Here is a 13,585-nt window from a genome sequence, read left to right on the forward strand (position 1 = left end):
TCGTCGAAAATGGGTCGAAATTTGCATAATGGAGGTAATACGAATACATAATGGAAAATTTCATTTTTGAAAAATTCATCTAAAAATTCTGAAAAATTTCAGGGTATAGATTCCGGGGTGTTTATTCCAAAAAGATAGCGTGTTTATGGTCACTGAGTAATATTTTTTTAGAATGTATCTATTATTCATTGTTGCTTAAGAATTCTTTAATTTTTGTTTAATAAAATTTAGGTTTATTTCTTGAAGTTTGTTTTCAGTTGTGTATGAAGTTGTTATTCAATTCCCTTTCAGATTTTTGGGAAAATTGCTTATCCGAACAAATCGTTAATCCGAACACACCTTTTTCCCAATTAGGAATGAGGATTATCGAGGTTCTACTGTACACTATACGTGTAATGAAAAGAACCAAATGTCATCCATGTTATGTGAAAAAGAGTATACTAGCTAAAATTTTATAATTTTTTTTTGTTTAGAACGAATTTCTGATAGATAGGTAAAATCACACAAAAATTGCCCCCCCCTGAACGAAATCCTGTATCCGCGCCTGCCACAAGGTGAAACTTTCAGAAAAAAATGTTAAATTTTGCGGCTTCGAGGTCTAGAGAAACAATAAACACATTTATTGGTTTCACTTAGTTTTCACATGACGTCTAAAAAAGTTTGTTTCGAATATTTGCATTTTCTGCATTTTAACGCGAAAACGAATTCATGCAGCTTCAGTTTCGTTTAAATTTCGCTCATAAAATTCGCTCTAAATAACCTTCAGTGATCATCAGCAAATCGCATTTTTCTCCCACGAATTCCAACCCATGCGGCACAACCGATTCAACAGGTGCGTAAGAACTGTTAGACGTAATTTCTCCGCTTTTCTGCATCCGTGTTTAAACTTTCTTGCATTACTCACCCAATCGGCCGGATCTAAGCTCAAAATTTTGCTATCACACGCATTTTACTTTTAATAATCGCACGCGAATCGAAAAAAACAGCATTCCGGAGTCGCTCTTATGGCTCCGGGCGCTGACGTAACGGCCCGGATCGGAGGCGAATCGGTCGCTGTCCAGCCGCCGCTTTCGGAAGGAAGACAAACAGTTTTTTGGGTGAGATATGTCTTAATGAAATTCTCGCAGACCTGTACATAGAAAGTTAAAGAAACTGGGCTGAAGGTAGCTCGGGGCCGGAGAATTCAGGTCGCATCTGCTCACGAAGATGAGATACGTGAGGTATGCTAATTGGGTGGGCTATGGAAGGATGATGACTGATTTGTTGTGGGTTTTTATTATTGGAATAAACTTAACAATGTTTGTGACGGTGATATGATGAGACGATGTGTGGGCTTCTGGGTTGTCAGGTGGATTTTATGGTTTTTTCGTCGTCGCTCCAGGCGAAGTTTCGCCCTTGGGTGGGTTTCTCTTCGTGGATCTTCTGGAGTTTGCCGTGGAGTTGGAACTGGTCGACGTTGTTTTCGGAGATGCCTCTGTAGTGGATGTCGGAGTATTCGTCCTCGGGAAATCTGAAACGAAGTCGTTTAATTAAAATATTTTTTAAATGTCCCGGTTTTCTCTATCTCAGATTAATTTATTGTAGGTGAGATATCAGAATAGAGGGACTCTTCCCTCATGCATTCATCTGAATGCATGAAAAATTACACTAGTGAAAAATCATAATCTTTGAATATATGTTATATATAAAAAAAATGTTATCATAAATTACAATTCGGTACAACATGGCATAGGCCGCAAATATTTTCCATTCCAGGTTAAAGTTAATGATAAATTAGTTAAAGTTTATGCAGTTATTCAGGTTGCGAAGTTTAAAACATGATTCTTCACCTCGTAGTCAACCAATACCGCAAGAAATATGCAATACGTATTTTCAATAAAGTAATGCCAATATATTATAGAATTTTGTAGAAATTAAAAGAACTGTTCATGAGACAACACATATCACCACAACGATACCAGTCTTAGGGCCAGTTTATACAGTATTTTAACTGAGATTAAGTTAATTAATAATTACGTATTTAGCGAGGCGTTTAGTGACGACTGATTGGGCCTAGGGTTGGCCACGTGGTACTTTAACGCCGTTTTAAAAATTTAATCGCAGTTAAATATTTAATTGAGCTTCTGTAAACCGGATCTTTGTATTTTTTGAACTCCCCTCGTACCTGGTTGTTCGATAATAATAACAGTATAGATAAAGTCAAAGAAGACATGCCAGTAGTGAGAGAGCAAACCCCAATTCATTTATCATCACGACCGATAGCGACGTTCATATAATTAGAACTCTTGGTGGAAATGTAAACCACTGTGTATAGATTTTAGAACTATAGTTACTGTTTGAATTGTATCGCCTCTCATGACATACTTTGGTAGAACTGTATTATTAAATCCTTTACATTATTACGTTTTCTACAAACTTAACGACCAGAGTTGTTAAGGGAAGCTTGAAAAATATCTCAGTCCAGTTATCGGTGTTGTAGCCTCATTTTCTTTACAGTGGTGTCATAAGGTATTTAGCTTTCAAATTCATAAAATTAACTTAGAAATATTCATTTAAAAAATTAGTTTTTCTATACCTAGAAATGGTAGGTTTCAGTACCTAAAATGTTTATTCATTTTTGTAACGTAAGTTTTTATAACTTTATTATTTATGGTTATTATAATAAAAAACCTGCTGATTATAGTAAATTAAAAAAAGTATCAATGATAAACCTGTTATGATGGAACTGAGTATTTCCTCCAAATCCAGGATTAAACGGTTGCGAAGCACTAGAATGGTAATTTTGTTGAACTCTGTTACCATTCCCGAGTAATAAAGTTCCCAGTCCATATGCACTGCTAATAATCAATGCAACTTTGCTAATAATAATCGCCTTCTTCGCCAGTAGTGCCAACAACCCAAACAGAATCGGGATAAGGGTGGCAACATTGAACTTGAACCCCAGAAGAAACGGCACCAAGAACTGCCGCGCCAGTATCCGTCCTAAAAAACAAAAGTCAAGTTTAACTCTTGAACTTGACCACTAGCGAAGGCTTTGTCGAAACCCAGAACTTCTAACCCACGTATTTACGAAACTACAGTTGTCTATTCTACTAGCACTGACACAAACCGCACTCACCAGTTCCTATTTCCTTCAGCGAGTGCTTCGTGAGGACCTCTCTGTGTGGGTCGAGAGCAAACTCCAGTTGACCGCCCGGACTCGAAGATGGCGCGACGCGCATCGAGAGTCCGGGATATATGAAACCCATGTCCCACTGGAGACTCCGGTGCGAGAAAACATGGCTTAAAGAGTCGACCAAAGTCCTTAAAAAAGGAGACGAAACAATATAAAAGTTGCAAGCAGAGTATTTCACTTTAATCTTAGAAGTTCGCGGTGGTTAGAATTGGCGGAACATTCGATAAAGCTCACTCAAAGTCGAATTGTGTTGAAGGCAGGGGTGCAGTTTGCGATTTGGTTTTATTTGATTTTGGCAGTGATTTATTTATTGGGGTTGTGAGGCGCTGTCTACAGTTTTCGATGGAAATTTGATACACGAAAGTTTTTTAAAGGCTTTTTATATTCGTGGCGTTGGAGTGGAGATGTATTGTTTTTTGGGGATTTGGCAAAATGGGCGAGGGCGGAAATGATTTGTGGCTTATATGTGTGTGCATTTATGTGTGTACGTATATTGTGGTGGCGTATATATGCCACAGATGAAAGTTTTTTTCGTACTGCACGGGTGTTGTACTTTTTCGGAAGATATAAAATTAGATCGCAAAATTTAATAACACATTTATCAATTTTTTTTAAAAGTCCGTATTCAGTTCTAGTTCATTTTAATTTACGTTGTCACAGTTTTCCAAGAATTATAACTTCTCATAATTGTGATTTCTAAGTTGAAATTTTACAGACATATAATTTTTTGCATGTTTGTAAAATAGTAAGAGAGGGGCGACAGTGCGTTAGATTTTGTGTAATTGATAACCTCTCTCTTAAGACACAATTGCACAGCTGTCGAACGTGCCAGATAATAAATTAAATCACAGCGTTTCCACTTGTTATAAATGTCCGTTTTACAATAGTAATGAGATTATTATTTTACGGCATTTTGTAATCTTATTACTATTACATCTGATTATTATTTTTCAAGCTTACTTGGCAAGTGTATAAGCGGTACTTTACTAATGGAAATATTGAGGTGCTAGCTACAAAACTTAATAAAGCAAAAATAAGGTTCTACTTATGTAATTGTATAGAGAATATCTCACATAAAAACTCTCATATATTTCACGAGCGGATTCAAATATTAAGATTCTGCCAAGGGCGTTGTTTGAGTTTGAAAGGGCGAGATTAATTTGGTACACAGTACATTCGACGCATTGCCTGGGCGTCGCGACGCAGAATTATATTTCTTTATGTTACCCCCTACGATTTTTTATAACGAATTTTTTACAAACATCGAGTTCTGATTACAGCGAATTTTTTTTTTTAGTTGAAAAAAACCGTTCGCACATTTGCATTTACGTTACACCTAAACCTGTATCTTTGCGTCAGTTCACGATTTGTTACGGTTAATAAAGTATTACGCATCAACACGCACAAACGTTTTTAATTCTGTTTCCAGATCCTCCAAATTCCGTAACGGTTTAAAAACACAAAATATTTTATGTGTCCCCACAGGAATTAATTTAAGAACGTTACGTGAATGGGACCACTATTGCCGATCCAATTTACATGGCAAATATTGTTTAAACGGCTGGTGCGAACTTGCTAATTCTTACGCATCGCTTCAGTAAGAGTGTTCTCAAAAAAGAGTAATATTATTCTTCAAATATTCGTTCCAGGGGGTATTTAACTCCGAGACAGTTTTATTTCCTATTCATTTTGGCTTCATTTTTTTTTTCACCACAATTATTGTCGTCCTGAACGATTCAGAAAGCTCTAGAAAGTTTTCCCATTTTTAAAAAACTGGCTTTCCATTGAAAAATTTGATAATACCATAACTCTGACGGAATAAGGTAGAGAAATTTGATGTTGCTCGTGAATTTATTCCAGATTTTGTATGTATCGTATAAAAATGTAAATATTGAGCGGAAAAAAATATTCTAATATTTCAGGTAGGTACAGGTAAAAAATAAAATAATTTGCAACGGCATACACACAGCGCCTGGCGAAATGAAAAAAATGCTTGTAAAACACCTACCCTGGTCAAACGTCTGTAAAAAATCCCCATTTATACTCTCACGTCGCACATTTTCAATTCATTGCTTTCCTTTGTGGCCGTCCACCCCCAATTCCACTTTCACTAAAATTCTTTTTGACGTTTCAAAGACAGAAACGGTTCTACAAGACTGCGCCTTTCCTCTGGCCACCCAAGTTTTCAAAGACTCATCGGTTCTGCATCCGTTCTCGGCAATCGATACTCACCTGAAGTCTGCAGGATCCCTCTCGTCGAAATTGTACGCTTCTCTATATTCCTGCTGACTCCTGCTCAAAGTAACGCCGTCAATTAGATCAAATTCCGGGTCGCTGTCTAAACTTCGCAATTTGCTAATAGCGCCAACGCCAAAACAATATCCCAGAGTGACAGAGGGTTGCGTTAAAAGGCACTGACGGAAGGATTCTTCCACTGAGGGGTGGTTTACACTGTTACACGTCACTGATATGAGTAGCAAGGGTAGAACGAGGGACGACTTGTGCGCTGCTGCAGGCATTTTTGCAAATAAGAGCGAATTTTCTGCTGAGATTTTATATAGTAGACAATAGTCATGTCTGAGTGAATTTGACTTTCAGTGAAAGTGCAGGAAATTACCGTATTTTTTTCAGAGATAGACATCCTTTGTCTAAAGTGGTTCACATGGAGAGATGGGTCCTGCTCGTTCTGTATTTACGCTAATGTGGGAAAATTACTTGTTGTAAGGCTCCGTTGACGTTTTATTGTCGCTCACATCTTTAACAAATTAATATTGCTAATAATGTATTTAAAGTCGGTTGGTTGCTTTAAAAAATTGCTCCAAGAAGCTTTCCTTCGGGGTCAATACCCTGTAAAAATCTATTTCGTTTTCGAAAACTATTTTTTACTTGTTTTATTTTTGAAACTGAATTATGATGTTCAAAACACAAGTGACAGTATACGTCGGCTGAGCTTACATTTTCATTACCAAAAGTGCTAAACCACACACTTTATTTGAAAGTACGGGTGTTGTTGTCCCGGGAAAACACTGTAAGTGCAAAGCTTTCCCATTTTTCCACATTATTTAGCTTTCCCTCGTATACCATTCTTTGCGATGAAACCGCCAGCTTTTAATAACGCATCGTTTTATCTTGCAACCCCTCATCACTTTGCTTTAGACGTTTTAAATGAGCCACCAATGATTTTTCATCAAAAGGCCATCCGATGAACTCCAGGAATTAATTCCGTCTAGTGAGTCCGCTAGATAAAACAAACAGAAAAATTTATTCTTGAATTAAGCGAGCTACGCAAGCTCGTTGATGGCGTGTTTGAGTTCGGCTAGTAAAATGTAACTTTTCCAAGACCGAAATTATGTAAATAGAGTCAGCCGGTGAAAAGCGCAGGGTAAACAGCTGAAATAAATCTGATGGAACTACTAAATCTGGGTTTTATGTTTGACTTTATGTGTGTTTCAGTAGGAATAAAATGTTGTCTTAATGGGGCTTATAACGTTGCATTAATGGCTGTTGTGAGTTTAGGGATTGTGTTTTTTGGTGGAAAAAGGGATGACTGAATCAGGCATTGAAGTTTCAACTTTTAACGAGAAGTATAATTACGAGGAATTTGTTTAATGCCCTGTAATTGATGCAGGAATATTGCAGCACTGGAAAAATACTACAAGAAATTTATTGCTATTGGAAAAAGTTTCCAGACGGGATCATTATGAAATGTCACTTTTTCCCTTATTGCTAAAAGTAGTTTCGTTAAGGAAAGACTGCGACTTTTTAATACAATGTTATTATATTTTTCCTTGCTATTATGAGAAACAGAGAAATGAGCCAGTTCAAGAATTTTACTCGAATATACTTTTTACAAAATTTAGAAAAGTTATTAAAGAGTATCGAAAATAATATCAATGTCATAATTTAGGAGATGGCGTCACCAATTTTGTGGAGGGGTTGAATGGACATTTTAAGGTTTATATCGATTCGGATGTGGATTAGACTGCAGACAGATAAACGAAACCAGAAACCAGTACTCAGAAGCGTCGAGAAAATCTGAAACTACTTATCCGTCAAAATAGCGCTGTTACAGCACTTTCCTTAATTATTGCAAGTAAGTAAGTAAAAAGAAACAACCAGTCTCATTGTTGCCATCTTCTCTCTTATCAAATACCTTAAAATGGTCTTGTTGTGAAACTCATGTAAACGACCAGACACCTCTCAAAGACTTATTTAAACTAAAACACAACAAACAACACCTTCTAAAGTAAAAATTCTCTTTCCCCATTCTACTTGATTTTTTTTTTGTAATTGCTCCCCTTTTAATTAAATTTACCACCCCTCCCATCTCAAATACCCCACTTGTTTAAACTGAACGTGTCAAGATAGAATCTTTACAATTACTTTCTCTGACGTCTGAACCGTGTTTCCTCCACACTAGACTTCCTCAGCAAAAAGGATCGAGCCGATTTTTGCCCCCAAACAATGACATACGCCTCCGCTACGCTTCACTATCAATTTTCCGTTCCCGTTTTGATTAAGAGCACGCTTTCTGCCGATATGACACACAAGTAAACATTGCCTTTTAATGAAGTGCATCTCATCACAGCTTTCCTCAAAATGTTAATTAGTTTGCCGTAGGATGAAACACGTATGGGAGATGTGGAAGACGTTACATACGGACGACAATGGGTAATGAAGACTATTGTTGGTATGATTGGGGCCTTTGGGTATTTGCACAATTCTGGGTCGATCTTTGTTTTCGGATGTTGAACGTAACTAGAGTAACTGTAATTGGATATTCGTGACGGTTTTGCATAATTGTCTTGTTGTGTGTTTGACGAAGACAATTTCGTGTAATTTTTTTCGAGTTATGGGTGGATGTCATGTTGATAGCGGTCAGTGATGGACAGGCACGGAAAGTGTGTCCTGGGTTTGTGTGTGAATTGAATTAATAAAATTAGACTAGAGAGAAGTATTTTTTAAGCTGGAAATAATTAGTGTGTTTCATTATTATATAGAGTCGGCTTGTGTTTGACATGAAAAAACTTATTTAGTGATTAATTATTCCATTCTAATCACTGTTAATAACTTGTCGGTTTTGTCGGTAATGTGGAATAAATGGCTAGTACCATTTTTTCGAATCTGATATTGGCATTATTGTTATAGAAACTTTACATCTAGTGTCATCCGCAGAAGCCACAAATTCCCATTGTTTCATCTCCATCTCTTTTCTGCTTTAAAAATGCTTACAATTTGGTTTACCATTTGAGTGGATTTTTTTATTTATCGAGTGTCCTTTATTTTTGTGCCTTGAATCCTTGCAAACCTCGACTCCACAAATCCAAACAAATAATAAAAAATAACGTTTGGTGGAAAAATAGTTATTTAGTTGTTGAAGTGTTTGTCTGTAAAAACCCATATATACATACAAAATTACAAAACAATATATTTTTTCAACTTAATTATCTACTCCACATTTTCTTTATTTTTTAAATAAATAACAAATAAATAACCAATTATAAAAATATAAAACTGTAACAAACTCACTAACAATCCAGGTACTAGTCGAGGTGATCTAAAAACTACATAAACGCGGACAACTACTTCACTAAGCACCGTTACACATGTTTTGACAATTCGTCAAGGTCGTAACCTTTAAACACCGTTTCTGTAACCTCTATAAACTAAATCTGCCGGAGTGTACACCCTGTCGTGGCCGTGGTCATGATCATGGGCAGAGTGGGCTATGACTTCGTACGTCGACGTGGAACCCTTCGAATCGACGATCTTTTTGAGAGCAACAATCGTAGCAATCGTGAGCGCTACTTTAGCTACAATCAGTGCTTTAAAAGCTATAGCACCGATAGCTTTGAGACCTATGGCATACATCATGGCAGATTTCATGTAGAACATCATCATCATGGCACCCATGCCGCCTTTTTTGCCGCCTTTGCCCTTCTTGCCGCCTCCGCCGCCGTAGCCTCCGAGGCCGCCTCCGCCCTCCTTACGAGCCGCTGCAAAAAAACGTTTATTTATTAGAGTGTTAAAAGAGTGAGGTGACGTCATAGAGTCAGTTCACCTATTCGGGATATAGACTCAGAAATCCATAAAAACATTTTGATTTGTAGGAGATACATAAACTTGCGTTACCTTCTACTAGTGAATTCTCGGACTCCTCGTTCACGGCTTGTATAATCATCGGTATTTTCAACTCCAGAGTGTGCGATCTTAAATAATCAAAAATCCGTTCCACTAACACCCTGTCGATTACCGCTTCGCGTTCTTTTGTCTCATCTGGAAGCCTTACTGAACTGTATTCTCTTGAAACTCTGTCCGAATCACTTTGTTTGATTCGTATTCCATTTCCTATGTCGATATTGTTCGGAAGTCGCTCTATGAATTTTAGAGCTTTTTCCTGCAACGAAAACAAAGTCTTAAAAATATGATTTGTGCAGAGCCTGGGAGGTTATGAGGTGTGATCTTATTCGATAACAGATGGCCGAAACGGTGTTCGTCTATTATGTAATACAGTTAAATCAGTCATAGAACAGCGTTAAGTAGTTAACTTTGATAACAGTTACTTATAGTGATAGCCGCTGGACGGGGCACTGTTAATTTAATTGCGGAAAAAATTGTAACGGGAGTGGAAAAGACACGATATTGTTGTTACAGTAGTGTACCGTAAGAAGAAAAAAGTGGATGGATTTAGATGGTTGCGTGATGGTTGTTCCCAAAAATTGTAAATAATGTTTGTTATTCAAACCGACACTGTAATCACAAAATTGCTCTAATCCATTAAAAAAATTCCCAAATATCTGGGAACGTTAATTTTAAGCTGTCGACCAACAAAGACTAATATTTACCTAGAAATTCTAGTCAAACACGTAAATTTTCCACGTACTTCTTTTATTACATTTTATTACAAATGACACTTATTAAAGCACCCAGGGGCACATGTGGGTCACGGTTTAATGATATGTAATATTGAGTAAAAAATGTTTCGTTTTCTTTGGGCACTTTACCATGACAGCCGTCTGTGGATTTCTTATTATCATCTACTTTTTGTCCCACTTTATTGAAGATGAGTTTCTAAATTTATTTATAATAATGGGTTAGATAAGAATGGTAGTGACCGCAACGATGGTTAAGTGGATGAATCGATTTCCTTATCCTGTCTGTACTTGACGACAGACGTTTTTGTTTGAGAACGTTGACCACACAAAGTGCCACATTGTAAAATTTTGTACTGTTTATTTTGATAGTAATAAATCATTAATTATACGTATTTTTGAGTTAAAAGTCGAATTTTGTTTAAAAAAATTATAATTGTGTACCACGTTTCATTGTCAGATCAGTTCACTTGTTATTTGTTGGTAGTAAATAAATTATGCGACAAAAATTCACAAAGAAAGTAGTTTTAGAGATATTATCAAACTGATCGCAGCACTTTCGGTTTCACCTGAAACAAAAATATTTTTTCCATAGGAGACAAGTTAATTACATATTAAAAAAATAAAAGTTGTCCTCATTTCTGAAGAAAGTGGAAGCACTACAGTTATTTTTATTTTCCCTTAACAAACCTTATCTTGTTGATTCGCCATTGCGTAATTTATTTCTTATATACAAGTAGCAGGTACCTTGAAAGAATTGGAGGATTCAATCGAAATAAATTAGATATTTTCTTGGAAGAAGAAAACGCATTACAGCAGATATTTTAAGATGTGCTCACTTTTCTTATTAAAATGTGATTGCTTTTCCGCTACATCTAGTAAGAGAAAGTTTTTCGGAAAACATCCATTACAGTGAATATTATCTTATGAATAATGCAGTATAAAAAGGGCGACAACCGTTATTTAACGAAGTGCTATTTTTAACGTTTATCATCCGAAAGCTCTCCCCTATTTATTTCTTTTTTACGATAGCAGCTTTAGATATTTTGCTTTACTAATGTATTATGCAAAATATTATTTTGTGTCGGTCGCTATTGTTGTAGAACAAAATCTTGCAAAGCAATTTCCACTCCTCACCGCAAATGTTGTAATAATATTGTACCGCCCGGGGTATGTACATTATATTACAACATTTGATCATTCAAAATTATTTGTTTAAATTGTGAGCGGTGTTTGAGGTCTCAGTTAAATATTAACTGAACGTGCACAAACAGGCAGAAGAAATTCTAAAAATTATAAAAAGATTAACCCATTTCAGTTCACCGCTTTGGTTATTTTGCAAATAAATGTAAGAAAGTCTATGAACTATGTCTTTGGTCAGATGTATTTTTTAAGTAACAGAAACTTAATTTCGTAGTTATGTTTCTAAATCCGTGAATTACAACAGTCCTTGTAGATGAAACGTAAAATTTTCGTAGAAAATGACAAGCACAATTTTAAACGAAATTTAAGTACAAGGACAATTAATTGGAGGTTTACGAGTTAAAATCTTTAAATCTACTCAAGTACAACTACTGAGATCTAAAAAACGACAACAGATAGGGATTTGGTTAAATTAGAAAATTTTTTCTAACTATAAACGTGATAATTGGTACTGACGTCCTGTCCCACTGAGATACCTGTCAGCCCACTTTACATTGTGATAAAAATTCATAATTGATTTCTCTTTTTGAAAATAAGATCTACTAAAAACTAGCTACAGATACGATGTCCACAAGAAATAAGAAAGTTAGTTGTTTTTACTCTGAAGTGTAAACCAGTTCATTAGATGCGTATTTCTTAAACAGATCATTTCATGTAGCATCTCGTAGCGAAACTTTTGTTGCTTTAAATATTCTTCAAATTTAGAAACCAATAAGTTAATTTTTGTAGAACAACTTTAACAATGAATTTTTTATAAAATCTAACACAATCTGTAGAGGAAAAATAACAAATATAATAGGACAAATTTTCATTTCAAATTTCATTAATTGTTAATTACCAAATTACAGATATCTCAAAATATTAAAAAAACATAATTGCCTTTTGTTCTAAATAGAAACACATTTTGGAACTTCTTAACAAACACAAACATTTTTGTCATATCTCCCTTCTGGTTTCTGTTGGTTTTTGTTAATGATGTCAATTAAATAGTCCCTTATAGAAAAATCCATCAAAATTTGTATACATTCGAGTATTTAATTAAAAAAAAAATATATATAGAAACATAAAATGATTAGCTTTGGCCGTATAACTATCAAATTTCTTATAAAATAATTAAAATCGTGCTAACAATCACTAGAAGCTTTAAATTTAAAATTTCGATTTTTTTGGTAAATACTGACCTTCAGGCACAATGTCAAACTCTTGGCTCCGCACTCCTTAACGAACCATACCGCATCTTTGTAAACCTTTTCTTCGAATAGATCTTCCGCCATGGCACCCACCAAAATCATCATCATCACGCAAACCTTCATGTTGTTACACTGAGACATGTAGACAAACTGTGATCCTTGGATGAACGCGTCCTGGTTATATCAGGAGACGCAAGCTAGGACTAACCATTAAAAAAAAATTTATTATATCTGTGTCAGTTTAATGACGGTGTATGTTCTAGTTAACTTGCGTGTAATGATCATGTACAATTGACATTTATAGTAATTTGAAGTCTGGATGGATTGGTTTGCGGAGCGGAAGCGCACATTTTTGCAATATTTGACTCGGCTTCAGTTTGGTTTTTCCCAGGCAATTAAACGTCAACGAGTCAATTTAGAGAATTTAGTGCTTTTCATAAATCCCCGGAAAAATTTAATTAATCTCGTTGGTGAGACGTGAGGTAGCTGTTTGTGGTCTTGACAGCTAATAAAATTGCACCTGCCAAGACGGAATATACTGTGTTTATTTGAGAAATAAGCCCATTTTAGATCTGTCGATATTTCTTATAACTTCGAATACGTCTGGACACGAAAATTGGCTTTTCTTTTGCCTGTATAATTATCTGAGCGTCGTGAGTGTCATTTTTATGCACGTTGTATTGGAACGTGACCACTTTTATACCTCGCCGAAGAAAATCAATAGCGATATTTTGCATAGGTGGAAATTGGGCATATTTGGCGTAGCGATTGGGTGAAACTGTTTCAACCGTTAAAAGAGTAAAGGATGAGGGTCTGATAACATATTTTTTACAGCACTTGCCCATCTGTTGCTCGTGATTACTAATTACAAAATATACATTAAATGCGACAGCCTTCAATTTAATCTAAAATTCAGATTCAGATTCGTCTCAAAGGAGAAGAGGGTTCATTAAAAATGACGGTTTGAAGTTCTCAACAAAGTAGGGACTTTGAAAAAATGTATTCGCACAGGTGAAGTTATAAATATTTATTATCGTTCGAAAGAGAATGATATAGAGTTCGTTCCAGTTTAATGAGCTTGCATTTTGGAATTGTTAAATATAACTTTGTGAAATTTGGCCTAAAAATGGTGAGATTTTGTTTTG

General features: G+C 35.7%; 3 protein-coding genes across 3 annotated transcripts in view; 1 reads left to right on the plus strand and 2 right to left on the minus strand.

The window, feature by feature from the left end:
• The window catches only part of LOC135134508 (uncharacterized), a 78,022-nt gene that overhangs the window by 20,647 nt on the left and 43,790 nt on the right, over positions 1-13,585 (plus strand). The gene's annotated exons all lie outside the window — the stretch shown is intronic.
• On the minus strand, positions 1,265-5,694 carry LOC135133387 (uncharacterized). The gene is made up of 4 exons (XM_064061785.1): positions 5,408-5,694; positions 3,119-3,303; positions 2,712-2,982; positions 1,265-1,510 (listed from the first exon to the last, which is right to left on the minus strand). Exons 1-4 carry the CDS (start codon positions 5,692-5,694, stop codon positions 1,345-1,347), a joined length of 909 nt encoding a protein of 302 aa, XP_063917855.1. The 3' UTR covers positions 1,265-1,344.
• Positions 8,658-12,555, minus strand: LOC135134476 (uncharacterized). The gene is made up of 3 exons (XM_064063171.1): positions 12,432-12,555; positions 9,308-9,572; positions 8,658-9,171 (listed from the first exon to the last, which is right to left on the minus strand). Exons 1-3 carry the CDS (start codon positions 12,546-12,548, stop codon positions 8,813-8,815), a joined length of 741 nt encoding a protein of 246 aa, XP_063919241.1. The 5' UTR covers positions 12,549-12,555; the 3' UTR covers positions 8,658-8,812.

The sequence above is a fragment of the Zophobas morio genome, unplaced genomic scaffold (genome assembly GCF_036711695.1).
Source record: "Zophobas morio isolate AGI-343-1 ecotype UQ-CSIRO unplaced genomic scaffold, CSIRO_AGI_Zmor_V1 ptg000004l, whole genome shotgun sequence".
NCBI classification, from domain to species: Eukaryota; Metazoa; Arthropoda; class Insecta; order Coleoptera; family Tenebrionidae; genus Zophobas; species Zophobas morio.

Coding starts and splice junctions, on each gene's coding strand:
- LOC135133387 (XM_064061785.1), bottom strand. CDS start 5,694: ATGCCTGCAGCAGCGCACAAGTCGTCCCTCGTTCTACCCTTGCTACTC. Junction 3,304..5,407: donor AGGGATCCTGCAGACTTCAG/GTGAGTATCGAT, acceptor TCCTTTTTTAAG/GACTTTGGTCGACTCTTTAA. Junction 2,983..3,118: donor GCTGAAGGAAATAGGAACTG/GTGAGTGCGGTT, acceptor TTTGTTTTTTAG/GACGGATACTGGCGCGGCAG.
- LOC135134476 (XM_064063171.1), bottom strand. CDS start 12,548: ATGATGATGATTTTGGTGGGTGCCATGGCGGAAGATCTATTCGAAGAA. Junction 9,573..12,431: donor GTTTGACATTGTGCCTGAAG/GTCAGTATTTAC, acceptor TTTTCGTTGCAG/GAAAAAGCTCTAAAATTCAT. Junction 9,172..9,307: donor CGAGAATTCACTAGTAGAAG/GTAACGCAAGTT, acceptor GTTTTTTTGCAG/CGGCTCGTAAGGAGGGCGGA.